The sequence below is a fragment of the Pomacea canaliculata genome, linkage group LG2, assembly GCF_003073045.1.
Source record: "Pomacea canaliculata isolate SZHN2017 linkage group LG2, ASM307304v1, whole genome shotgun sequence".
NCBI lineage: Eukaryota > Metazoa > Mollusca > Gastropoda > Architaenioglossa > Ampullariidae > Pomacea > Pomacea canaliculata.
This window is the reverse complement of record NC_037591.1, coordinates 26,443,694-26,471,662: the sequence shown is the minus strand read 5'-3', so window position 1 is coordinate 26,471,662 and position 27,969 is coordinate 26,443,694. Positions and strand designations below refer to the sequence as shown.

General features: G+C 38.4%; 3 protein-coding genes and 1 long non-coding RNA gene across 5 annotated transcripts in view; 3 read left to right on the top strand and 1 right to left on the bottom strand.

The window, feature by feature from the left end:
* Positions 1–12,536, top strand: part of LOC112555534 (neogenin-like) — a 40,249-nt gene extending 27,713 nt beyond the window's left edge. The window contains 4 exon segments of the mRNA XM_025223971.1: positions 102–191; positions 3,245–3,403; positions 5,940–6,082; positions 6,346–12,536. Coding sequence (XP_025079756.1) covers positions 102–191; positions 3,245–3,403; positions 5,940–6,082; positions 6,346–6,444 — 491 coding nt within the window. The 3' untranslated portion in view covers positions 6,445–12,536.
* Positions 12,537–14,985: 2,449 nt separating this feature from the next.
* LOC112557537 (40S ribosomal protein S27-like) lies at positions 14,986–16,716 on the top strand. Its single transcript, XM_025227476.1, has 4 exons — positions 14,986–15,122; positions 15,568–15,676; positions 16,015–16,125; positions 16,610–16,716. The coding sequence occupies exons 1-4, from the start codon at positions 15,117–15,119 to the stop codon at positions 16,636–16,638; spliced, it is 255 nt and encodes an 84-aa protein (XP_025083261.1). The 5' UTR covers positions 14,986–15,116; the 3' UTR covers positions 16,639–16,716.
* Positions 16,717–16,917: 201 nt separating this feature from the next.
* On the bottom strand, positions 16,918–23,058 carry LOC112557538. Its single transcript, XR_003097967.1, has 2 exons — positions 22,456–23,058; positions 16,918–18,289 (listed from the first exon to the last, which is right to left on the bottom strand). It is a non-coding gene; the product is annotated as an uncharacterized LOC112557538 (long non-coding RNA).
* Positions 19,490–26,449, top strand: LOC112557536 (ras-related protein RabC-like). 2 transcript variants are annotated; one of them, XM_025227475.1, is made up of 7 exons: positions 19,490–19,667; positions 20,900–21,117; positions 21,818–21,878; positions 23,385–23,523; positions 23,741–23,830; positions 24,620–24,730; positions 25,449–26,449. In XM_025227475.1, exons 2-7 carry the CDS (start codon positions 20,979–20,981, stop codon positions 25,578–25,580), a joined length of 672 nt encoding a protein of 223 aa, XP_025083260.1. In that variant the 5' UTR covers positions 19,490–19,667; positions 20,900–20,978; the 3' UTR covers positions 25,581–26,449. The 2 variants fall into 2 exon arrangements, with proteins under 2 accessions (XP_025083260.1, XP_025083259.1); XM_025227474.1 differs by having other exon boundaries at positions 19,493–19,667; positions 25,446–26,449.
* The last annotated feature ends 1,520 nt before the right edge of the window (positions 26,450–27,969 follow it).

Below are 27,969 nucleotides of genomic sequence, written 5' to 3'. Positions count from 1 at the left end.
CATGCAAGAATATACACACTTAAAAAATATATACATACATGTGCATACTCATGAGTGCACACACACTCACACACAGACATACATCACTGCCTGTGTTACAGGCCGCATGACGGGGTCTGCAGTTGACACAGGTGATGGTGAGGATCGCATGGTGGGAGAGAATGCCGAGGACAACTTCCGCATCGGCTATGGCATGTATCCCATGGTGTTAACCTCTCTGTGTTTTCCATGTTTCCTCTATCTGTCCACAGTGGTGTTTATGGTGTAGCTGTTTAGACTTTTGACATGTGTCAGACATGCAGGTGTTGTGACTTCTTTCCTCTGTCGGAGGTATATAAAAATGGTTTTTGTTCACCATTCATTTGACAAACTTTATCCTACCCCTAAATATGGTGAGATTACCCTAGCACATTTTTTCTCTAAATCCAAACAGTGCACATAAAAATTTGACTACTAAGGGAAAGTAATATGATTTGTCTTTTTTTCCATTCAGTGTCATGATGCTAATCCCACCCCCTAGCAAAGCATTTGTTTCAAGCCAAGGAGGACATAATTCTGAGAGTTTTAGATTTTGCATCTGCTCGCATAACACCTTCTGGGCATGGCATCTTTCTACAGGGCTAGACAAGCTTGCTGTGATACAGCCTCAGTTGCTGTAAAACACCAACAGTCAGTCCCATTGTGTGGCTTAGTTCCTCCTCACTAGTACTGCAAATAGTGCAGCATGCATGTGCTGTCATGTCTGGTGACTGGCACACCTGTACAAATAAAATACAGTATGTGGAATGTTCAACAGATTCTGGCCTACTTTGCGTTCTTGGCCATAGCCTTGAGACCTGCTTCACAGAACTTCCTTCTTTTGTCATCCATGTTAGTTGATGCAAATATGTGTTTTGCATGTTTTGTGGGAACCTTCCATCCCTACTCCCTTATCTTGTAAATTACATCTAACCATTATTGTTATTGCTGTTGTAAGCTGTGTTCAGAGCTTTGCACATGCTTTGCTACCAATATATCTCATTCACTTCATTGAACATATTTCTGTTGCTTGCTGATGTTTCATATATAAATACACATCTAAAGTACTTGTGTGTGCTCCTGGGGAGTAATAGTTTCACACAAACACACCTACTTTTGCAAGCTGTTATTGTCAGTGTCTACATACAGTTATACTGTTCCAAGTGCATGCTTTGTATAAAAAGCGATTTCTTTATAGTCAGAATTATAAAGTGAGTCAGCATGTTATCATATTCATGTCTGCTTGCTCCTGTTTGTACTTTTCACTGTCACTAGATTATAAATTTGGTAGAGCTTAACTTAAAAAATTGAACTCAAATTCATTTTGCACCATCACAATGTATGAATCAAAAGGGTGTATCTGTAAAAGAGTGGTTTTTCACTATTCATATTTTTGTTGATAAATATCCTGTATGCCATCTTATTGTTGTTGCCATATGTCCAGCATGATGGCTTTGGTAATCACAACTTCACGTCTCTCCCTTTTTATATCCATGACTGTCACAGTCTTGCATTCTTCTCATTCCTGCACTGGCTTATGCTACCTGCTCATTTCATTTGGCATCAGATTGTGGCAGTTTTGTCCCTCTGCCACCATCACATTCTTGTTTGCTGTCCTTGCAAAAGATATGATATAACCACCACCACTTTACTTCACAGTCATGCAACTTTTGCATTTGAATTTTTCACCCATGTTCATTTGTAGCACATTTTCTGTATTATTGGTTGTTTACTGCCTTGGGGGAATCGCTTTGGAATCATTACCCTTAGTACCTTTTATTGTTGGTAAAGTTTGCTGCATCATGCAAAACACTGTAATACCTCTCACACAGGTCATACCTTGCAGGCTGTTATCTCCATATGCATGCTGTCCGTCAGACCTTCAGAAGCGTTTTTTCACATACAGCACACTGCCAAATTTGTAAAACCATTATAGCATGATGATGCCACTTATTATTTGTCATTTAACACCTCTTGGGTTTGATATATTAGTTTATCTACCAAATCAGATGGAATTTTTATATCAGACAACATAAAGATATGATAAATATTTTTCCTATTTAGTTCATCTAGGAATTAAGTCTGTCTTGGTACTGTCCATTCTTATACTGAAATACTAGCAAAAAGCTTCTTTTCATGCTTTTCACTACAAAGCCCTCTACAAACATTGACTGTGCCACATTACATTATTTTTATGTCATATACACTATATCTCTTACCATTCCGCCATAGTATGACATCTCTTTGTCATGCATTTCTGTACTTTCGTGCACATTGTGCAGCCTCCTCCTAATACAGAAGTAGACCAGTAGCCCCATCTTTAGCTGCTGTTTGTCACTCGTTTACCCTGACACTTTTTCCTTTTCTTGCCTGTAAGCACTCAAGGAAGTTCACTTCTAAAGGTTTATCTGCACAGTTTTATTAAATGGGCAGAACTACTGAATGCTATCATGATGTTCAGCTATGAATTTAGAGCAAATGTCACATGACTTCACTTACAGCATGATTATTTCTTGCTCCCTTTAGAGTTGTGCAGAAAATGACACAAAAACTCTGTTGCTCTTTTGTAATGCTGTGAACATATGAACACCAGAAAAGACTTCCAGGCTGCTTCTTAAGTAAGGCCATTGTCTTACTCCATCTGTCTCAGTGCGACACGGCTAGAGATGCCAGTGTGAGCCTCTCTTGGAGGGAAAGAAATAAAAGACAGTGTGTAACATTTTTTAGGAAAAGTAAGATCCCCTGATCTCAAGATTTTACCAGTGTCTTTACATCCCTACGAGTTTACAAATGTGCAGGCCCTCCTGCTCCACCACAACCATTTAGACATAGACACACACTTTTTCTCTCTTCCTTTCACATGCTCACATATACATGGACAGGGAACACAATGCATGACTGTTGACATGGAAGCATACACAGCCCACAAGTACAAGATATGGACAGTAGTTTTATTGACTGTTTACTACTTTAGCTATTCGCACAAACCTTTAACAAGCCACAGAATCTTGCATGCAGCTATTCACCACACACACACACACACAAAAACCTTCAGAGAGATTTCAGTCTGTATGAAGAGCTTACCACCATGAAAGTGGGTTTGAAGAGATTTCTTCTGCATCAGCAAGGAACTTCAGTACAGCCCTTGGAGCTACTATTTGAAAGTCTACGTGCAAAGTCGTGTCCCCTGTTTTGCATACCATTGTAATAATTATTATCCTTTCAGGACCCCGCTCTCCAGACTCATCTACAGCATATTTCCATGCACCCAGCGGGGAGACAGCTTCCCAGTTTGCTCCTGGGCGGGGCCCCCGTGGGTTGAACCTGCCTTGCACTTCCCCAGAGGGTGCCCCCACCACCCCCACCCCCAGACACATCGGCAGGGGTAGGTACTTCAAGTATTGCCCAGGGATCTTTATAGATCTTATGTGCATGGCACACTGGGTGATGGGGGGATTTAATGGCAGGAGAAATATAGGTCATCACATATCTGTATGCAGATATTTACTGTGTTCCCATGGTTTCTGAAATGTAGCCATGTGACTTCGTTGATTTAAAAATAAAATTTGTAGCTTTAATGTCACATTGAAATTAGGCTTTCTTGTCACAGTTTGATAACCCTCAATATCATCTGTCATTACTATTAACAGAAGACATTGAGGGCTTTTTTTTTTTACTTTAATATAAATACTAACCAGGGTTATTGAGTTGTTTTCACTCCATCCTTACAAGATTTTTATTTACAGTCATTATTGCTTCTTAAAGCAGGTCATTTTCTATGTTATGCCTCAGTCTTCTGATTCCTGTAATTATCTTTTACTGTAAAGGCTAACTGATACTCTGATTGCAACTGCCATCAGTACCCTAAACTAATGCTAACCACAGCCCTAGCCTAGTTTGACTAATGCCCATCAGTAGTGATAACAAACACATTTTCTTTCATCACTTGTTCATAATGTTTTTTTTCTTCCATGCTAACCATGCTTACATTTTGTCCCTTCCCAAATTACTGAGGTCATCATTGATTTTTTTGTTAAATTGCTGTCCTCATTTCTGCCTGAGTTGAATAGGTTGCTTCTCTCCTCTTTTTTTTCTTTTATTGAAAGCTGTTCGCACCTGGCTTTATGTCTTTCATTAGTAGGTTAATTATCATCCCTCAATTATCATTTGTCAGTTGTGACAACTGCATGAAGATTTTTTCGTCAGGTGACTTGTTAATGCTGTATCACTTGCACCTTTTCTGTTCACATTCTTCGAACACACTCAGGTGTCTGTTGATAGTGCTGTCATTCCATAAAATAATTTATCAAAAAGAGTGATTATTGTTGCAAAGAAAGACTAGGAGATTACACGGTTGAATTTTATTTTATTTTATTTTATACATTTATATCCCCTGCAAATGCTGTTAGAAACCATGCACAAGATGCATCACATTGAGGGTATGTGTATATGTATGTGTGTACACACATGTACATTGGTATGTCCACCCTGAAAGACATGAGTAATGGACTAGCAAGTATTTTGTAAGATTGGTTGCAGAAATCAGTTTGTGTGCAGAGACATTTATTTCCTGTGCTGTATATTGGGTTTTTGACAACCTGTCTGAAGTATCCATTCAGCCTCGCTAGGTGTGTAAGGTTTCAGGGTTACAAACCTAGAACACTCTTAATTCTATACGATGTGGCCTTAGTATTGTTTTGATAGACGCAGCCACCCAGCAACATTCCTGTGGTTCTGTCAGATGCCAGCTGCTGCCTGGAGAGTTTCTCATTTCCACCCAACTTTTTTTTTCAATTCTCATTTCCAACTTCCACGTTTCACAGTGTGGTATCTTGCTCAGAAGAATTTTTTAATTTAAGCACCGTGTGTTAAGTTTCTCTTTATCGATGCAAACAGAAGATCCTAAGCTAGGTCCCATTCCCTCTTTCCTGACTATTTAATGGAGCTGAGCTGTCATGCCAAATATCCATCCTGTGGTAACATACTGTAATAACATGTGCCTTTTCCAGCTTCACTTTCACATTAAGTTTTTATATAGCAATCTTAGTTTTTAGATTCAGTTTGTGGGACTGGTTCATGCTAAATTCTCTCATCATGCTTCAAATATTCAATCTTCATTATCATCATCATTATAATTATCATCATGCTCTGTTGTCTTTGTCCTAGTTTAGTACTTCAGCTATTCCCACTTCGCTTTCTTTGAGGTGTCATGAAAATAACATTTTCTTGCACCTAGCTTCTGGTCAGTAGCAAATTGTGACGTGTGGTTTTCAAGTTATACAATAACTGAACTGTAACCCATGAATGTCTATATGTAGGCAGTGGCAGAACTGTACTGTAGTGATGGACTTTTAATGTGTCTGTGTTGCTGTGTCAGAATTGTAGCTTAGTGCACAGGCGTCACTCAGTTTTATGAACTGTTTTCTTGCACCTAACTGGTTGATTTGTAGCAAGCTTAGTCTGTATTGCTAGCAGTTTTTCCATAATGTAATAATAATATTATTATTTTTTTGTAATTTTAAATGCCTTTAATCTACTTGATGCTGGTGTCCTCTGAACACAAATATAATGCTACTAAATTATTTCGTGGGGTTTTAATTGTACCAATTAATCCCAGCTTGCTCAAAAGCTGACTGTATGGATTAAGTTCCCCACTGAAATCTGTGGTTTTGGCTAGGCATGAGCTTGGTGGAAATTTATTTTGTGTTTATCACTATACAGTTTATTAACTTGCGTGCATATGTGGGTGTGCATGTGTGTTGATGTTTTTATGCATTTTACATTTTCATAAGAGTGTGGATGTTTGTGGTTTATGAATGATGAGGATCTCGGATATTTATTTTAATTAATGCTACTTCACTAGCATGTTTCACGTGTATGAAGGGGTCAGAGGAGATTGAATGTTTCAATGCCCTTTTCAGTCAAGCCTCAGCCCAATTTAAGTCCCTACAAAAAGCCATCTGCACCAGTCACTGGACCAGCAAAGACACGATCTCCATTGCCATTCACACCAGGCAAGGCACCCGATGTCACACAACATGGCAAAAAGCAGCAGGACTTGACGGTCTGTCCTTTTTAAAGGAAGAATATTACAGTTTCCTATTTTGTGTCTTTCTTTCTCTGCCTGTGCATGTGTGTATGTGTGCAGTGGGCCATTTTTGTCTGGTTGAGCAGATGGATGGATATAGGTATGTGTGTGTATGTGTGCACATTGAGCTTGGACAACATTATAAAGAATGAGGAAGAAAGTGGAGAAAAATAAAATGTAGATTGTTAGATGTGTTCTCTCATATACAATGTTGTCATTTATCAATGACTTTTTTGCAGAAATCTCTAAGCACTGAGGAGCTGTCAGCTGAGATGGCCAACCTGGAAGGCCTGATGAAAGACCTCAATGCCATCACTCAGCAAGAATTTGAATGCTAGAGAAACAGCTCTCCTCTGCCTCCTGGCTTCTTCCTGCAGTGCCAGAGAGATGGATGAACCTGTTGCTCTGGTGCCATTGCACCAGGTGTTTGCTCATTAGTGACTAACCTTCACCTTTCTGTGGCCTTGACCTATGATACTAAGATTTTGGCAAGTGCTTGGTACTTATCTGAACTGCTAATAACAGTCAGGGTTTGGTGGGCAAGTGCCCAGATTCTGGAATTTTACTACACACACAGGACAACACAGTGTCTCAAAATGTCAACATCCAGTGCACATGCTATGCAAGAGCCATATATCACCATGGAAACAGAACATTTTGTGACTGATCTCTGTTGTTACACTGTAGGTGTTTCTCTGCCTTTGGAATGAATTGAAATGTTCTGTAGGCAAGTCTCAAGGATGCTGTTTGTCATCCACTGTGTTGAGTAGTGGGGATGTTGGCCAATACTCAAGTGTCTTTTGCTTTTAATATTGGTGTGTCTGTGTTTAGACCCATTACTAGTTGAACAAACAAATGTTTCAGACACATCTGTAAATGGAAGCCCCTCAACCATGAGCATTGGTCTTTTTTCCCCTCATTTGAGTCTTAGTAACTTTATTATACATATGCCAGCACTCTTTGAACAATCACCAGGTCTTCCATCTGTGTCTAAGTATGCAAAGGTGAAAAGAGAGTGTGCCCATAAGAGAGAGAGAGTTTGTGTACACCTGCGTGCATGTGTGTGTGTTTGCACATGAGCATGCATGCACATGCTTGCATGTATGACAAGGACTGCAAGAGAGAAATCTTGTCCATGATAAGCCAAGCATTAAATTATTCTCTTAATGCCTACTCTGTGACATGGGCATGTCTGTTTCTGTGCCAGAAATGTGGTGGGTACACAAGAAGCATAGGAGTGCTGTTCAGCTGTGATCTTACATCATCTCTCAGCCTGAAAAAAATATTATTACTGGCTTCATTCAGAGTCATTAATAGATGGTACAGGTGTTAAGTATAATTGCCATTTCCTTGCCCAATCATTGATGGTCACAGAATGACAGGCACAGATGTGAGTGACAGAACTTGTGTGTTTGTGCACTGATAAAACATTGTAGATTTGGATTTTCTTCCTTGAAGAGATGGTGAATGGATTACTAGGGAGGGAAGACAAAAATCCCAGAACACTAAATAACAAATGCTGCATTGGATGTTATGGCCATTTTTTAAATGGATCCAGTTGTCTGTCAGTTAAAGGTCTGCCTTGCTCTTTAGTTATGACTAATGTCTGTCAAAAGTAACACACAAAAAAAAATACCTCTGTTACAGGAATAATTATTATCTCACACAAACACTCTATTCTGCCATTTAATCTTATCATAAAATTCATTTATCTGTCTTTAGCCTTATTTACAAACCATCAGTTTGTGGCTTTTATCATTATAACATAAACCTTATAACTCTATTGTTCATTTAATTTACAAGTCATCAGCCTTTTCAGTGTGTTAAGGTGGTAAACAGATTGGCAGTGGTTTGCTGTGTTTTGTGTGTCACATAAAGAAATGCTTTAGATCTTTGACACTTTCAAGTAAATGATGCAAAGAAACAGTATTTTGTGTTGTGGGAAATGACATTTTGGCTCAGCATTGACAGATGGCTCAGCATTGCAGTCTCCTATTCAGACATTGAAGATGCTCCTTGACAGATTCACAGAAGATTTATATCACAAACATGGAGAATTTATCAAAAGCAACAATTTAAAGCACTGGGTGTTAACATTTTAAAGTGAGGACTGAGCTGTGGTGACTGGAACAAAATAGGATGCAGCACTGGAGGTTATAATGGTCTCCCTTTTCTTGCTACATCAGAACTAATCTGGTTTAAGTGCAGATATATCTTTACATGAGGACAGAAGTGTACAGGGTGGCCTACAAAAATGTTATTTATTTTTCTCTTAGCCATGCAGTGTGTTGTGAATGTGTTTCTGAAAATATGTACTTTTATATTCAAGTCTCTTTATTTCATAACCAATATGAGAGTGAATATGTGTGTGCATGCAATCATTAGGACCTGATCACAAAACATTTTCACACACAATAATATGGTTTTACAAGCCATCTGCAACAGTGCTGAAATTGTAGCACAAGTTGTCTGTATTGCTGTATATGTGATTTCCATATTGAAGTTTGTCTACAGAGACACTTATTTTGCACAGACTGGCTTTGCCATAATGTGGAGCTGTTTACAGTTTCTTGGAACATTAGATGGGGAATTTTTCATAGCTGTGCTGGCAGACAAAGCAATAGATATGGTACCATTCACATAGATGATTATATAGCATTGGACCATGTTATATACATCATACTGTTGGGGTGCATATTTTATGATGTGAGCATATGTTCTGGGATGATGCCTTTCATACCATTTATAATGATGTAATTAACAGTCAAGTATTGGGCACACAGGAATGAAGACTCAAAGGATGGTGTGGAGCACATTACACAATAGATATACATGTCCCTCAGTTTTAATATTATACATAATTGGAAGTTTATAACATTGCAGGAAAATTGTGCATTTAATATTACACATTAATTTTAATGTGAGTTCATATTCATGGCTTTATATGGTCTTTGTAGGCTGTACCTTTTAAAGGTCATCATTAGCACGCCCTCACATTTGATTTTTAGAATTCCTTGATCAAAGTAGAACAGGACATTAGCCAATGCAAGTTACCACTGATGAAAAGTGGTGTGTAAAAAAAGATGTCATGTCAATTTTCCTTATTTTTTAATGAAGATGATAATCAAAAAATTTTTTTTTAGCATCTTTACATTCAGTGTGGTAAGTAGGATCTCCACATGTCTAATAAGTATTAGCACATTCTTAGCAGTCCTTGATCTTGTAGATGTAGACTGTGGAATGGTAATATGTCACTAGGCACATAGTATGCTGTTTTCAAGCATCTATAACAGTAATGTTTATAATTCACCAAAATTTTTTAAAATACCATTTTTTGCACAAAAAATTATTTTTTCTTTTAGGCAATCTTGGGTGAAAAGGGGTAAGTAAATTGGTGTGAGACATAATTCATAAATGTTTATTTTAATCTTTTTATATTGATGTACTGAGCAGTCTGTCTTTGCTGCTTTCAAAAGGCAAAGTGGAATGTGAATTGGGAAAGTGTGTCTGTGTGTGCATTTAAATCATGAATCAGCAGGGTTCTTTTCCAACATATCGATGGCATGCCTCCTGCTTTAGGTGTGAGCTAGATGTGTGCCAATTTGCAGTCAAAAATTGTTTGTTCAGGCTTCGTGTTCTTGCATTCTTGTTTCAAGCAATAGGAGTCTTCTTGTGAATGTTCAAGCCAAGATTGTAGGGTTAATAAACATCTCATGGGAACTAGAAAAACTTTATTCAGTTATCACATGCCCCTTACTGAGGCACTTTAACCCTTGTTGATAATGGCCTTTAAACTGGTTTATTTTTAATTTTTTTTTTGCTCTGGTTTTAAGTATCTTCACAGAATTATGATTTTGATGGTCACATTTTGTTAAGCATCAAAAGATGAAAAACAATACGAGTAGACTATAATCAAAATTGTTGTGTAATCTGATATGATCAAACGATAGCTGTGACAAATATTTGTGTGCTTTATACAGTTTTTACACCATTATTTACAGACAAAAAAAATATTTGTCACCTGATATGGCTGTTTATACTTTAAAGTTTACTTACCGTAGACATAAACATATGTCAGTTCCTCCGCCTGCCCGATCCCCTCGTTCCTGCCAATAAAGCATTTTACAACATAATCCCATTCCATCCTTTTTCATTGTATGCATTACATAATAAAGTTGATGTATGTTACTCGCTAGTGAACACTGTCATAAAACTTAACACCATCAATCTTTTCATGTACTCTCAACCTTCTTCTGTTTGAAAAGTATGAAAAGGGAGGTTGGCAGCTATGTGTTTTATGTATCAAATATTTTGAACACATTTCTGCCTTCGCAGTGTTGATGTCTTCACTTGCAGCAATCATAAGCACACAGTTTTTTTAGTTGTTTGCTGTGTCCGTGTACACTTTGTGGCTCTTCAAATGTGTATGGTTGTCGTAGTTTTTCCTTTGAGTATGTACATGCTGCAAGTGAGTCTTGCTGGTTGTTATTTAGTATTTCTGTGGTTGCATTCTCATTATGACACTTTCTTTAGAGTGCCATGATAATTAATCACATTTTGTATGCTGCTGTTCAAGGTCTTTGCTTGTTTGTTTTTCTAGAGTGCTTTCCATGTAATACTTTTATTTACCCAGTTACTGTCCGGGGCATTTGGTACTTAATGTAGATGTAACTAGTTTTGGTGCACAAAACTGCAGCAAGCAAGAGGGCTTGTAAATGTTATTAATGACTGTCGATATTGTAAAAATGTCTGATGTACACCTTGCCTCTGAGCAGGAACAGATTTTTGACGTTTACTTGAGACAGGGTGCGTTTATTCCGGGTGTTGATTAACTGGCCAGTCTGTTCCTGGTGAAAGGGACATGAAAGTAGAGATGGAGAGGGTGAGGTGTTCTCTGGTCATGTTCACCACCGTAGAGTTTTTGTCATTATGGCTTTATGACTGTCTGGATGCAAGTTTGTCTGAATGCATACAATGTTAAATTGCTGAAGAAAGTTAACTACTTTTCACAATTTTTGTAGGCTTTAAGTAAAAGATTGGGTTAAAAATATATATAATTTATTATAATGGAAAGTTTACTATGCAGCATTAGTTTGTTTTAATGCGTGCAGTGATGCATTACTAGGGTCTGTAAGCATGGCTGATAGATTGCTTAAAGAGGATAGGGCTAGCTATACAGTTGTACTATTCAGAAACTTATTTTTATAGAGTTTGATATAATTTGTACATTATTGTAAGGTTGTGCAAAGTTTTGGTAGGTGTAGAAGTGAGGAACAGGATTAGTTGCACTGATGTGCTGGTTGTTACCTTATAGGAAAAACTGGGCTTTGCAGTCTTGATACTGTTTCAAGTAACCAGATTGTCTTTAACCATTGGTTGTGCGAATTTATGGTTGATGTTAGCTGTCATAATGTGTCTTTAAATGGAAGATGTGTAGACATCAGTCATTAGCACAAATAACTGGAACTGACACCTCGGTACTGTAATAATATTTTATTGACCAATGAAAGGGCATTTGTAAGGTTCATGCAAATTTTACTGTGCAGGGTTGTTTGAGACAAAGTTGAGTTTTCCTTTTATTTTAAACCATTAAACAGTTTTATAAATGCTGGTTCAGAAGATTATTTTATAATTGTTTAAACAAATACATTTGGGTTAAAAGTGGGTCGGGATGGCAGATAATTTCTATAAAACTGCATTTCTAAGTCAAATAATTTCATATGCATATTAAATACAAGCTGTCTCAAAATGCTCACTCTGGTATCTTCATATTTTTGTTCTAATGCCTGATAGTATCATTTTGCACAAGGTCACAAATTCAAGATGACCTCTGAGGTTGTTCCTTATTGTGTATGGCTTGAGTGTTGTGTCCTTCAGGGATAACGTGTCTGTATTTCTGGATTTGGGATTTGTGCCAGCTGTATTCATTGGCTTTGTTATGTGCAGTGCAGGCCAACTGCCATGAAGTCATGGAACTGCCTCCAATCTGCTGGTTGGCATACTGCGTTGTAGTGCTTTGTGTTACATTGTGTACTTGTGTGTATGTGTGTGTATGCATGCTGGCTAGCAAGAGAAAGTGCAAGCAAACGTGTATTTTGTTTACATGTGTATGAATGCAGTTAATTAGTACGAATGACTCATCTTCAGACAAATAAAATATTTTGTACTTCATCTCAGTCTTGTTAGTATGGACTGAAGAGGTCAGCCAGGAAATGTGAATCAAGTTTGTGCGTTGACTTTACATGCTGTACAAGAATATACACATACAAGAGTAGATGAGAGTGTCTGCATAAAGGAGTATAATTTCTAAGGCCGACAAAAGTAGTTTCTTACTTATATCTACAGACACTGAGCAAGTGCAGAAAACTTCATAAACACTTGTATATGGCTGTGTGCATGTATAAATGCAAATAAAAAGTTCAGAATATCATGGATGTTAGATATAATTTTCTTTTCTTGTGGGTGTGTGCACCACATAAATGTGGTTATAATACATGCAGGAATATTTTGAGTTCATTGCTTAGAATAAGTTTACGGGCTGTTAAACGTTGGTTGCCATTAATGTCCGAAGAGGAGATTTGTGGCCTTGGTCCCAATATGAAAGCAAAGAGCCTGGCACAAATATTGGACTGGAACTCTGTTGTCATTATGACTGCTAAATAGCCATAGCTACCCCCCAACACACACATAAATACAAAAATGGCTATTGTATACCAACCAGTTAAGGTCTTTAGTATTTGTATTTTTTTTATACTCGAACAATATGGCCCAGAGGTAGTTATGTGAAATGAAACCGAGAAAAATGCATTCTCTAGGTCTTTTCCCTTGTGCTATAATGTTAATAAGGAGGATTTATATAACGCCTTTCTAAAGATTTACTCAGAGTACTTCACATAAATAATATATAGACTAAATCATCAACAACCATGCACCTATATTTGCATATAACAGATATGCTTGCTTCTACAACATTACTGCCCCCCCATGGGCCCAGCTCCTAGTGCCGAGGATGGACACTCAACCTCTCTGGATGGGTAACAGTGGCCTGCTTCTTTCTTCCTCACTACTTATTTCTGTCTCACAGGTCCTTTCACCTTTATTCCTTTTGATCCTTTGCTTTTTCAATATTTCCCACAAATCTCTTTTATGATTTGTTTTCACAGCAGCCTTCTTAAGTCCCCCTGTGTTTGCCGTGCAGGATGACCTGTGTCCAGGGAGAATGGGATCCTGGAGGTTGAGGTCACTGATGGGTTTCAGCCCATCATACCAACAATCCTCTTTGGCCCAAACTTCTAGACAGGAGGTTGGTGCTGTCCCTTACCAATCGGCTGGTCGTGCAATGCCCTAGCTCTGCTAGAAGGCTGCAGCGTTGGTCAATCTGATCCAAACTATTTTGGGTCGGTATATTTTTCCTGTAGCCCTGGTGCAGGCCTGCTGGATATACTGATAAGGTACTGCTCGCCTGCATCCCATAGATGGACTGTCCCTCTTTGCCATCCAGAAAAGGATTTCAAAATATCTCTGCAAACTTTACTTTGATCAAGCGTCTCAGATCTGGACAATTTCTGATTCAGTGTAAAAATCAAAACATCCGAAGCACTAAGACAATGGGATGGAAAACACTATGTGGACCATAAGTTTTAATACACAAAACTCTAAACTCTTCTAGAGGAGTCATCAGATGAAGTGACTTGGCTACACTATTAGAAGTAGATATATGCTCTGAACTCACAATGCAAGGTGTATCTCATGTATACGGGGTCACCCTAAAAAGAGAGGGAAAAACCATTCCAACAAATAGGTACTTTCTAACCTCTCTTTTGAACCCCTCAAAGTTTATCCAAATTGGATATCTTCGGCTAAAACTGGTGCTTTTCATCCCCTCACCATTACGCTGTTTCAATTGCCAAAGGTTTGGACATGGGTCGAGTGCATGCCGATCAGCAGTACGCTGTGTTAAGTGCAGCGATTCGCACTCCCCTGACAAATGTCATGGAACACCCAAATGTGAAAAGAAAACTGCAGGATGCCATTCAGCCTCCTCCTGGACTGTCCCTGCTATAAGGAGGAAGCCACAATCCAACGTATCAAAGCAGAACAGGGTTTATCTTACCCAGAGGCTCGCCGCCGTGTCCTGGGAAATTTTTGTAAAGTCTGGAAACCACTCTTTCGCAGTTATGGTCTAGGGTGGACTATGCAATCTTCTCAATTATGCCTAATAGATCTCAGCAGAAGGAGTGCGCAAGTTTTGTGGGCTTCATCACTTTGAAATACATGAAATGAATGACAGCTGTGTCCTCAGCAAGGGTTTCAAATACACTGTATTCATCAGGTGTTAAGCCATTGTGTTGGAAGTAAATCTTTAAGAAATAAAATTTTAGTTTGATTCACACTCTTCACTTTGCCTCAGCTTAAAACATCTCTATTATCAAAGGATAAAGAAAAAAAAATTATGTAAAAAGCTTGCGCAGCTCACTCCTTAAAGAGCATTTTCAGTTTTACATAAGATTTTTAAAAATTCCTCATTAACTTTTTAAAAATTGAATGGAGATATATATATTTTTTTTTCATGTAATCTGTAAATATGAGTTGGGGCAAGGGATGTTGGCTGTACTTGTAACATACTTTGTGAAAGTATTTTTACCTTCCATGAATTAGTACGTATAATCTACGTTTCTTCTACATATATGCAGCTTAAAATTTGAAAATAACCCGACTTCGCCACAACATTGCCTACCAATTTATTATACATATGTAACATGCAGAGCTACCTATATTTTAGCATTCAAACACCATTTCTCTGGAACATAAACAGGAAAAAGTATCATGAACTGGTTTTAACATAGTGTCATCTTTAAGATATACTAAATTTAGACGTTGATATCATTAATAACGACATACGAAACAGACGCAAAAGTAGTTGCACTCTGTTGTGCAACGAAAGCCCTGTTAAACCACGTGTGGACCCCACATCGTACTTCCTTTTCACGTCTGCCATCAAAGAAGAAAGATGCCTGTGAGTATGATGTTTCATTTTTTTCAGCTTTCTAATAATTCAGATAAATTATTTTTTCACTTCATTCAATTGCCATTGTTTTAGCAGTGTTCCTTTTATGATAAATGCTTAAAATGTAGACTGAAAGATTGTACATTGTATTGTAGTGTTTCTGCGCACATGACATGTGATTCGAAATCTCGATAATAATCGTAAAGACAGCATAGGTTTCAGTTGCTTATTTCAAGTTTATTATTATGCTTTTAAAATGGCACAGTATAGATTAATTGAAGGTAAGTTACTTAGCATCAGTCTGATTTCGTCCAGTACTCTGTAAGGTGTACGATAGAGTATAACACTAAGGCATACCACACACTGTTATCATACGATGAAACGTTACATGGCTTTTATTTCTTTGTTGATATGGAGTATCGAATTAATAATAAATTTTGTGTTTTTGTAACAGCTTGCGAAAGATCTTCTGCACCCTTCCTTGGAGGAGGAAAAAAGAAAGTGCAAGCTTAAGCGCCTTGTGCCTTCTCCAAACAGTTATTTTATGGACGTTAAGTGCCCAGGTAAGAGGCTTTTTAAACAAGCTTTTTTTGGTTAAAAGTTAATAAGGAATCCATTCCGAAAGGAAAACCATGACTATTTGTATTTTGATATTACAAGGTTCATAGTTAGCCAGATTCATTCTGCTCAATCGTCTGCAAGGAATCCATGTTTCTGATAGGGGTTATATATATACTGTTGAGCAAACATTACAGTCTTTTTCTATTTGTACTGGTTATTGTAGTGTCAAGAGCAAGACACTGATATTTATCCACACCAATGGGCTTTGCAGCCTGAGAAATCAACAAATGTACATCCTTAATCATCAGTGAGATGAGATTCCAGTATTGTCTTATTGCAGGTTGCTACAAAATAACAACTGTGTTCTCACATGCACAGACTGTAGTGCTGTGTGTAGGATGCTCCACAGTGCTGTGTCAACCAACAGGTGGCAAAGCTCGCCTCACAGAGGGTAAGAGACTTTTTCCCCCATTAAACTCAGTGCAGTTAAGTGCATCCTGACCAAATCACTTTTTATAACTGGAAAATAATGTGGTTAAGTGGTTAGAGCATGGTCATCTGATGCTGCATGACCCATACAACATATTTCAGCATACAACATATACTTCCTCTAGTTGTCTTAACTGTTTATGCCTGACACCCGAAAAAGGTAAGAGAATTTAATGAGACCTGGATGAACGTTGAGCTCACAAAAAAGCTGGCCATAGGTAAGCACCCCAAAGGTTGCAAAACTATTCTTTTCAACATGCAGCGGAGAAGTTGATGATTGTCTTTCATATTTTGTTGTAAATTTAAAAGCAAAGGTGAGCAAATAACCTATTTTGTAATTTAGGATCCATGTTTATTGTTTTATTTTTTATTTATGTAGTAATACTTGGCCTAGTTTCTTGGTGAGGTGTAAGCAGATAACTTATAGTCTTACATATAATTTTCAGGATGCTCATTCCGAAGAAAGCAGCACTAAAGAAAGCCTTGATCAACGACCATGTGAAATAGCAGCTGCTTAATTTTGTGTGCTTGACAATAAAGACACTGTCCTGGATTCAGGTTTTCATGTTGTAGGAGAATGTCATTCCTGTGTTATTTGTAAATACAGTATGACTTGCAGACATGTGCAAAGCACCAATAGTTGAAGCAGTTTACACCTGAGGTGGATATACAGCTGTCTTGGAAGAACTGATAGTTGTTTCCACATGCTTATGTGCTCGTTTTTTTACCAACAGTATTTGTTTTCAAGAGCTAGCAATTTTTGTTCATTCATGTGAAGTTTGATAAAGCTACAGTGCTTTCAGTTCCCCAAACTTAACATTCACAAACATTTTGGAGATGCTACTTAATATAACTTCATACAGTAGCAGATTGAGCTCATGCGATTTGTAAAGTCTTTTCATGTCAACAGTGAATACATCTAGGTTTATACCATGGGAAAACCTATGTGCTGTGTAATTTGTTACTTTAAGACAAGATAAAAGTTAAATGTCTTTTTCATAGTAAAATACAGGTTACTTGAGTAACCCAACCCGCAGTTCAATTTTGAAGGATGTGCTTGATCTTTATTGCTGGGTTTCATACATGATCATTATACATAGGTTCAACTTGCAAGGATGTGACTTCCCTCCATGAATGAAGAGTGACCGCGCAAAGGCCTTTAGCTGCCATAGCAAATCACTCTTGAATTTCGGTGCAGGAAAAAGCGCTGGGGTCACTGTCTAGTGTTCTGTATTTCTTCGTGCTGTATTGGTCTCAGGTTGACTTTAAAAAAGTACAGCAATTGAACATCTTCGATTTTAAAGCCCCTTCTCCACAAGAGCTAGTACCAACAGACTGGAAACTAGGCCACCTGGTCAAGTTACTGAAGAAAGTAGACCTCTCTGTGCAACAATTTGTGGGGGATCATGCTGCTGTCCATCCCTAGTGGAGTCTATCAAGGATAATTCTGGAGAGACTGAAGAAGGCAAGAGACAGACCAAAACAAGCAGGATTTTGCGAGGATCACTATCATCATTGAACAGTGTTGTGTCAGTCCTCCCTCAGTATAATTATATATAGTTACATAAGCACAAAGTAAGTCTTGAATTTTCAATACTGTATACTTAGCACTAATATTCCTATACATGTTACTTGCATAGCTTTCATGTGTCCTGTAATTATAACACCTTTTCAGCAACTTTAAATAAGATGCTGTATGCATTTATTAACAGCACTATAACCGATAGTGCATTTTTATTCAGAAAACATTAAAAAGTATGTAATCTCAATTGCTCCTAAACAAGTTGCAGTTCACAACACAGCATGAGATAATTACTCATACCTTTGACACAAATTATAGAATAGTAATGCTTTGTATTGAGTGACAGGCATAAGGAAATATCCTGCTCCAGCTTTATCAAGGGGCTTGAGGCATTACTGTTTATATTAAAGGCATCTACTGAGCTCAGAGCAATAAAACTTACCTTAAGTGGAAAATGCAAGCACTGTTAAATTCTAATACTCAGCTAAAAAGCATCCTGGTGACAATGGTTAGTGCCCATAACCAATGCCATGAAGGTTGGCCGTTCTGGGTTCAACTGGTCTCAGGCACGCTGTAGCATTTGTTTACATGGCTGGCTGCCTTGCTGTGATACAGCATAAAACACCAATTCTCAGTCTGAGCACCACAATTTACTCTCATTGACCAGACCACTTTTTTAATGTTCATACTCAACTGCAAGACAGTTTCACAATGTCTTATGAATGCTAACGAATGGCACAACTAGATGCGCACTAAGATGTTGAATAAGTATTCCAAAAGAAAGTACTAGCAAATCAGCAACTCTTTCTCAAGCCCATGTGACCATACAAAAAAGGAACTACTATTTTGCAACCCTATGCTGCACTTGGGGTGATTAAGAGCAAGATTAGACACAAGAATTTTTTATTCCACAATTAAAAAATATTGTACAGCCACAATTACTTCTTAATCCCCATAGTGTTATAAAATGATAATAGAAATTAACTTTATAGCTGTTGAGCTTGTTCAGACAGCTGCTTTCTTTCAGTTCTTCACGAGTGCTCTTTAAAGTCCCCTTTGCTGTCTTTTTTGGTATGATACAGTTTGGGACTTTTTTTTTTTCAGCTTTCCTTCCTTCTAAGCTTTTCTTCATACCTCCTTTTCAAATTAGTAATTTCCAATCACATAGGTGTGATCTTTATTCGCTGCAATAAAATCATCCTCCTCTGTTTAATGAATAGCATGTTCTTACATTTATAATAACAAATTAGCAATAATGTTTGAGTTATTATTACATTATATTAGATATTGTGCGTAGATTCCACTCAGTAACATGACTCATCTGTAAACTGAGACCCAAAAAAGTGGTAACAGACATGGCCGCTGTCAGTTTAGTGAGGCCCGATGGTCACTCATCTGAATGCATGGGTGGGGACTGGATGGTCGGATTCCTGTATGATAACACAAGCTTCACCTGGGATAGATAGAAGAAGGGATCTACCCACATTTCGGCTCAATGAGCTGCAAATTCCGAGAAAGGATTTTAGATGTTATCATCCCTCCTCCAACCTTCTTGTCTATTAGGTTACTGTGGTATCTAAAAAGTGGTGGACTGGTACCGAATGATGGATTAAAGCAAAAACGAACAAACAAAAAAACCTAAGATCTATTAAACATTATTTTAAGACAGTCTCTCTAATATATACACACCCTCACACTGCCCCCTTCCCACTTCAGTCAGGTGGTACACAACAGATAATCAAATCCTTGCTCTTATCTTGCTAACCGATGGTGAGCAACACAGCAGCGCTATGCCACAGATGTACATGTATGAGTGCACATAACAAGCTGACGGCTGTTGCTCCATGGCGTCTTGAGGACGAGATAAAACCTACAGACGTGTGGCGCAGGACTTGAGGTATAATCGTCACTGCTGTTGTCCACGTGCATTCTCTTAAAGCGGCGAAAATGTTCTTTATTACTTTACATCTCCAGGTGAAAAGGTAAGCTGCTCACAATTGGAATATTTCTATCTACCTGTTTTCTGCTTCAACGTATTTTTTTTCGCCACCTATCTCTTTCCAAACAAAATTGAGGAAAATACTTGAACTAGAAAATTGTTATTGCTCAGATTAATAACAAACATTCGAGAACAGACCATGACCAGACGCATTTTCTTGCCAACAACAAAACGTTTATTTGTTGGCCTGACTGAGTAAAACGAGAAAGAACGCTGCTGGGGTGAACGGTTTATCGACAGACAGTAGCTCTTAGAGAAGTATATGCGGTGCTGCTAAACTACTGTTTGAATCGTCACCATTAATTTGTTTAAAGAGTGATTGTAAGCAGTCGAGCTCAAACATGGGATCACAGTAATAGGCTCTCAGAGTCGCAGTGTGGAACTGGTTCACTGTTGTGAAAGGATTACAGAGATGTAACAAGGATAATGCTAAGCTGGCAGTCGTATGCAAGGATAAAGTGAGAAAGAATTCATTATTTCTGCATCCCAGTTTTAGAAAATCCTAGAGAGGCTGAGTGGGATCAGGGTAACGTATAGTCGAGTGGTTAGGAGTCGGAACTGAGGCGTTCTGGTTCGTTACCCTTGTAACGTTGCTCACTTCCCCCCAGTCGATCTAGATGGCGAGAATGGGTACCCGACTTCAAAGAGGGTTGGGGAAAGAGGAGGTGGGCACCGCTCTCACGTGAAGTTGGCCCTGAGTAAAGTGAGGTCTCTAACACCTCCCTAAAACCTGAAAAAAGTCATGGGACGACTTTTATTTTTAGAGATGCCTAGCCAGGCCTTTGGTTAGACTTACATACCGAGATCACAGTTGTTAAATGAATGAAATAATCCACAATGAGTATCTAATTATAGTTTGGTAAAGTGCTTACAATTTAAGCGAGCCCGACAGGTGAGAAAGTTCTTGCCAATTACACCTTTTATTATTACTTTTCAGAGTAATAGTAATGAAGAACTTTAAACAGTCTTAAATTCATGTCTTTCCTTTTCATTAGATTGTCCTGCAGGCTTTTCTATTTCTCTGTGTGTGCTGTTGCTGTGTTTTTTACTTTCTACAGCTTCATCTACAGCATCTACATATGCATGCGGAACATCTTGAAACTGTCTTCACTGTACCGTTTGGCACGAATCTACGATATCGGCAGAACCTCGTTTTTGCTCCAAACACAAAACACATCATTGTTGTGACCACGCTTTGTTTGTCTTTGCTTCCAGCATTACAGAAAGCTGATGGTCAAAGAAGGCATTTGCATTTTCTTCGTTGGCACCGTCTCGCAGACAGGACATCATCAAGATGGCAAAAGCAGGGCAGCAGAATGGCAGAACTGCGGAAGTAAAGGTCGCGCTGGTGGGGGACAAACACGTGGGGAAGACATCGCTGTTGACACGCTTTCTGCGCGGAACCTTCTCCCAGCATTACCACCACACTAGAGGTAAGTTTCTCCCACCATTACCACCACACTAGAGGTAAGCTTCTCCCACCATTACCACCACACTAGAGGTAAGCTTCTCCCACCATTACCACCACACTAGAGGTAAGCTTCTCCCAGCATTACTACCACACTAGAGGTAAGCTTCTCCCACCATTACCACCACACTAGAGGTAAGCTTCTCCCACCATTACCACCACACTAGAGGTAAGCTTCTCCCAGCATTACTACCACACTAGAGGTAAGCTTCTCCCAGCCATTACCACCACACTAGAGGTAAGCTTCTCCCACCATTACCACCACACTAGAGGTAAGCTTCTCCCACCATTACCACCACACTAAGGGTAAAATTCTAATAACAATATCGCCAGACTCGGGGTAAGCTTATCCAGGCATTACTACAAAACACGGGCAAGACACCTTTCTCTACCCCACCAGGCAATTGATCACGAGACATTTATTTTTCTTCCTCGTGTCTCCATCTCTTTTGCAGGCTAACGTGGTAAGAATAATCGTATTATCAAATTGTCAACCCTGAAAGTTTACAGCTTTAATATATTTTGATTCATACATTCGGAACGAAATCGTTCATATTCTATCTCCTGTGACTGTGTCTCTGTGTGTCCTCGATACCCACCAAAAAAGTTGCTTAAAGCCGTAAAGATAACTGGATGTTATTTTCCGTTCTTTTAATGCATCACAGGAGGGGATATTGAGTACATGGACTTTCCTCTGAACGGCACAACGATCCGTGTAAAGCTCATGTAAGTCGTCTGAATGTCCATCTATATGCCGTATGTTCATGTGTGTGCTGTGTGTTTTGCCATACACTTTTACACCACTAATTAATTAACATGTGATCCTACCTGATGACATCAGCGTGTGCATGTACTTTCGTGAAGTCGCGATTTTAACCTTGTCTTAACCTGGTATTGTACTCAAGCTTATATCTCGAGGTCATAAGAGGTTATTGACTATGAAATAGTGTTTCTTCTGAGTTCAGCCTAGTCATTTGGCCCTCCCCCCCCCCAAAAAAAAAAAAAAAACGCCTCTTAAGTAACCCAGACCTAGCCACTCTGATTGCAGCTACATATATCTCTATCCACTCCAGTCACTCTACATCCCACATGCTCGATGCTATACTAGTCGGTCTTTTCTGCAACTTGGTCTCATCTACAGTCCAAAAAATTTCCCACTAAACAAATTAATCAGTTCTGTATGTATATAATTATCTTGTTACCTAACCTCTGTCCTGCCATACCTCAGTTATATCCGTTTGGTTAAATCTGTCAACATGCGTAGGCGGTGAAGTACTCTTGGTAAAACCCAAAACAGCATTACCTGCCAGGTGTTGATGCGAAGATGGCTTAATCCGGCGTCATTCACCTGTAAGGGGGCGTTGAGTCAGCAGACATCAACCTAGCATCTGTTTATACACTCGAGTGTTCCCGTGGTGCTGAGTAACACTATCCAGCTACAGTACACATGCATCGCTAATTATAGCGATTACGATGTATGTTTATATCTATTAAACAACCTACAGTCGGTCAAGCTTCGGAACAGTATTCTATTTTTTCTTGACTGGTACAAACAAGTAGAAGCTACTCATAAAAAAAAATCTTTGTTTAAGGCTTTGGTGTAGGCATCTCGTGGATAGCATACTTAACAAAAAAGTATTTCCACGTTCGGATTTCGTGCTAGGGTCGAGTACCCTTTTTATCGCTGCACAAGTGGACCGCCTTTTACCCGTATCTAACCTGTTTAACGATCTCTAAAGAATTGCAAAATTAGTGTTATGTCAAAGAAAGTTATTGTTAACTAGTGTAACATAAATTTTAAAGATTGTATATAAAATGCAGCTGTTAATTTGGTTACTCGTATTTTGCCAAACTACAGGTGCTTGGTAAAATACATACAAGATGTAAAGATATGCAAGAGAGACTAAAGGCCTTTTGTGAAACTGCAATATGATCTTATAATACAGACATTCTCTCTCTCTCACACACACACCATGGACGTGTATAGGTGGATTGCTGTCTGTCTGCCAAGACCAACGCTTAGCCTCTTGCGAAGTTCGCTGTTTGTCTTGGCGAGCTGTAACAAAGAATGTGACTAAACCGGAAGCTTTGTCGTAGCATGCCCTCGTTTTAGTAGTTAACTGGGAAAAAATCGTCTGCCAGCAGTCCAGGGATATTATTAGTTCGTGCACACACTGTTGGGTCATGACGATTTGCTGGGCGTTAGAACGGTGTCCTTTTGTTTGTTGGCAGTGATTCAGCTGGTCACAGGCGTGTGCGTTCTCTCATCAAATCACTGTACCGTGACGCGCATGCTCTGCTGGTCGTCTTTGACGTAACGCGGGAAAAAACTTTGGAGTCCGTGCCAGACTGGATCCAGGAGATCAATCAGGTCTGTGTGTGCACGCGCTTAAATCTTTGAATACACTTCTTAAAGTCGTCCACCGCTTATAACACCTTCCAGTCAGTGTTTTTCATGCTGTCATATGAAATGAAACATCAATATATTTATCCATATATATAGATTAGTTACTTTTTTCTTATGATAAACCTTACTGTAGATGTCTTATAACCACACAACGCACTAATCAGTGTTAACTGTGTCAAAGGTCAATACATCCAATCCTGTCATTTTCCTGGTGGGCAGCAAACAGGATCTGACGCCATATCGAACTGTTCAACCGGAACGAGCGCAGCAGGTTAGCACAGCATTGGCGCCGAGTAACCAAGACGCTTTGCGTGACTTTGATTAATTTTTTTTACATTGTACTCGTGAAGCACGACCTTGCTATTATTCACCTGTCGCGAGGATTTGCATAATCGTGACGGCATGAACAGTTATATTTAAAATTAATTGTTACAGTTAGCCTTATGTATTTCATTTTCCATGGCTCTTTCTATTGCATAGCTCGCCTTTTGCGTAATTGTCTCATCTCAGGTGAAACTTCCGTATGTATAATCAATCACCTTTTGTCCATGTATTTAATCATATAGGATAGGCGACGAGACAGTATCGTTAAACTTGACTGGCGAAAGAACATGCGGGTACCACAGTTGGGAAAGTTTGCTGCGATAATCGGGCATCGAACCATTGCGCTCTCAGTTCGGACTCTAGCGCTCTAATCACTCTGCTATCCGTTCCCATGAAAATGTATGCCCTCGTAGTGCTGGATCTGCTTATGTTTTCAGTTCCTTATTGTGATGCTTTTCTTCTTAGTAATATGCGTTAGTGTTTCTTCATTGTGATGGGTTAACGTGTGTTGTTTCTTTTCCTTGCACTCACGTGCAGCATAGGACCTTGTGAAGATTTCGATCGGTCCTATTGTCAAGCCTTGCTTTTTCCCTATAAATACTACATTACTTTTGATCTTAAACTATATGATGCAGCTTCTAGAAATGATGAACTAATTCTAACCATAGACATATTATCAATGTTACACTAGCAATTAAACAGTACATAGATACCTATTATCGCTGTTTTTGTCTAGATGAGTGACCTCACGAAGCTACCCTACTATGAGACGAGCAGCCGCACTGGACACAACGTCAGTCGCGCTTTCACTGACCTCATCCGTCTCACATATCACAACCTGACCATGGTGAGTAGTCCACAACTATCTTACACTCTCTGACACACTCTCTCGGCTCAAGATTCAAGACAGTTTGTTCTTTAATTTTTAGGAACTTAGAGAGATTTTTTGTACACACGATGAATTATCATATGTACATATGGCGTGTTGAACAGCGTGAACACTTATTTATAAATGAATTTAGACATGCACTTGTAGAGTAAATGGCAAAATTGGCGTTTCAACTATTGCTGTTTATTATTTTGGACATAGACAATACACTATACAGGACTTAATGTCCTTATGTAAAGTAACTGAAGAAGAATATTTTGTATTATGCATTGAAGCTTACTTGCACCTTAGACTTTATGTTCGAGTTAGATATGTCCATAGGAGATTTTTTTATAAATTTCTACTCTTCCAAACTTATCAAAACTTAGTGGATTGTTTGCATCAACAGACAAAATCACTATAAAGAATTTTTCATTATATCTTTTTTTAATGCAGATTTTAGTTAGAAACAGTCTTGCTATAGAATGATTTCAAGACTGGATAATTATTTATGGTAATTGCATAGCTACTTTTCCCAGTCAGCTAGTGTAAATTATCATTTTTTGTTTGTAACATTGTGTTATCATGGTTTTGTCGTTTTATCATGACAATGGCCCTGGAGTAAATAAATAAATCACACACAGATGTAAGCTATTTACCTGGTTGCCTGGTGACGGTCAGAGGCTTGTTTCAGAAGGGCGGTGACAAGCTGGACGATGGTTTTGCGGACAGCGTGCGGCTTCTGGGCAAAGTTAAAGGGGAAGAACACCGTCAGATGCTGTTGTACGAGCTGACAGGATGTTACCTCAGCATGGAGTACGTCACGTGATAAGCTGATGCCTGACCTTTAATTTTCTCACGAGACTGCCCACATTCTGTGTCTTTCAAGGTTGCCTAATGCCTTGCCAACGACTTACCCAACATATGTCAGGGATATTCTGCATTTACAGTGTCTATCTAACGTGTTTAAACAGTTTCAGCAGCTTTATGTTACGTTGTATAAGTGTATTTATTGCTGTTGTTACATACCGGTGATCATGTGCATCACAATGCTCCGTTTTTGCTCTACAAATTATGTTGATTGATGATTTTAGGGGTGAGAGAAAGAGTGAGAAAATAGATAAAGAGGAGGAGAAGAAAGAGTGAGTGATTGAGAAAAGCTACCAGACATGAATGTAGTATATAACTGTATTTTATCAGTCTTCGAAATCTCGTAATCTCTCTAGTGATACTTGGACGAACTTTGAAAGAAACATTATCCAAAGACGACAGAGGGAGGACAGCGCTGGAAGGTCCCTCGTCTGTTGTGTGGAAGTGTTGAGTGTTGCTTCCGCTTTCTCTCTTTAACAATACCGAAGCATAAACATCTTTGACATTAACTCCTATGTTTTATTATTCCTTTTTATATAATAGCGAGAAATCAATCAATGTTAAAATTAACCCCTACATGCATTAAAAGTGTTGTATTCATAATATTTATTTGTATTTTCATGTTACTGAGATGACCTTTTCAGTGAGTAACATGAAAGCTCGAATATGTTTTGACAGCTTCATTTGTTAGTTCAGATGAAGACTTCTAGAAACATCTAAATTTCATCTGTTTCTCAACGTGTACCGAATTTGTGACGCCAGTTTTGAAAGACACCAGTTGTATAATTAAGAAAAGATATCATTAGGATATTTAGTGTAATTTTAATAGTGTTACGAGAAACATTTAGATGAATAAAGTTTCTGTACGTTTACATGCAGTCTTCTCGCTTTGCAGATCGTCATTTAATGAAGATTATAGGCAATTCGATCTTATATACAGATATAAGCAAAGCCTTTCTAGGGGAGTTTATGATCGAAAAAGAGTTCATTTAAATAATATAATTCATACATAAACCTACCATAGTTTACACAGAAATACTTTTGTCTGTGTCGGCTTTGTGGGCAAAACAAAACAAAAACAACCCTCCCCCCAAAAAACAAACAAACAAACAAGCAAACAAACAAACTAAAAAAAAAAAACAAAAAAACAACAACAACAACACCCTCGGATTTTTTCTCTAGCTAAAGGTCAAAATAACAACTGTAGCTTTAGAACGCACCGGAAAAGGCGAGGGCATGCTCGTCGTAAGTTAAATGTTTACTTGCAAGAAATAGCTGAAGGAGGATATGTCAGACATTACAGTCTCTGCATTTCACATCTGATACTGTACTTGTTTACCTTGAGAACGTTTTTTTTCAAAAAGAGAAAATTTTTAAAATATTAATAGTTAGTGTTTGGTATTGACAAAAAGGAACCTTCTTTGTGCTGGTATCTCAAAGAAAGCTAGACTATGTTAATAATTTATTAAAACAGCATTTTTAACAAATCAAGTACACAGTATAACTTTCTTCCTCCTCCTTTACAATAATTTTGAATTGCTGGGATTGTGTGCGTGTATAAATACTAGAACGTTATTATGAAAGGGACGCAACTTCACAAACTTGCTGTGTCCTATATATAGGAGTTACAATTCTTTGATTACAAGAACAACAGCACCTCTGATAGTGTTTTCTTTTTAAATCACCCCCCCCCCCCCCCCTTCCAGCCGTTGTTTCGTGGGAATTGTTGAGCCGTGTTTTCCAAAATCTATTTTAATTCTTTATTTCATGATGCTTTGCTTAAATTTTTAAACGATTGTTTACTTTTGCATTCTTTCGTGTTTGGACATTTTGAAGCTTATACCAAATGTATAAACCAATAAACAATCTCAAAAATGAATAAATTCCTCGTTGGAGTAAAACAGCAGTGACGTGAATATGCAACCAATCAACTGAATAATCAAATCTCTTACTCTCTAACTAGGACGGACACAAAAGCAGCGTATGTTTATGAGGTATGCTGAATTTCTGAAATTGGTGAAAATCTACTCCTATTCGTAAAGATACCGCTGCAGATTTCGAGTACGCTTGATGTTTAGGTTTATTTTCATCTACGTTTGTCAGAAAAATGTTTGTACTCCACGTGAAGCTGAATCATACCAATCACTCACAAGTTGGAAGACAACACTAAAAGTAGCAACAAACTGTACGTGTCGATTGACAGCTTATAACAATGAGTCCTTTACAATTTGTCACCAGGAACATTTTAAAGCGAAAGTAATACTGTGCCAATCCAGTTAGCTATGTAAGGTTTCTACGCCCACGATCTGGAGCTGGAGTGCGAGTGTCGACAAGACAACAACTATTGA

Excerpts from the sequence above, each read along its gene's own strand:
- LOC112557537 (XM_025227476.1), top strand. Across the intron at positions 15,677-16,014 it reads TATGGACGTTAAGTGCCCAG|GTTGCTACAAAATAACAACT; the intron begins GTAAGAGGCTTT and ends GTCTTATTGCAG. Across the intron at positions 16,126-16,609 it reads CAAAGCTCGCCTCACAGAGG|GATGCTCATTCCGAAGAAAG; the intron begins GTAAGAGACTTT and ends TATAATTTTCAG.
- LOC112557536 (XM_025227474.1), top strand. The coding sequence starts at position 20,979 with ATGGCAAAAGCAGGGCAGCAGAATGGCAGAACTGCGGAAGTAAAGGTC. Across the intron at positions 21,879-23,384 it reads ACGATCCGTGTAAAGCTCAT|TGATTCAGCTGGTCACAGGC; the intron begins GTAAGTCGTCTG and ends GTTTGTTGGCAG. Across the intron at positions 24,731-25,445 it reads CATATCACAACCTGACCATG|AAGGGCGGTGACAAGCTGGA; the intron begins GTGAGTAGTCCA and ends GGCTTGTTTCAG.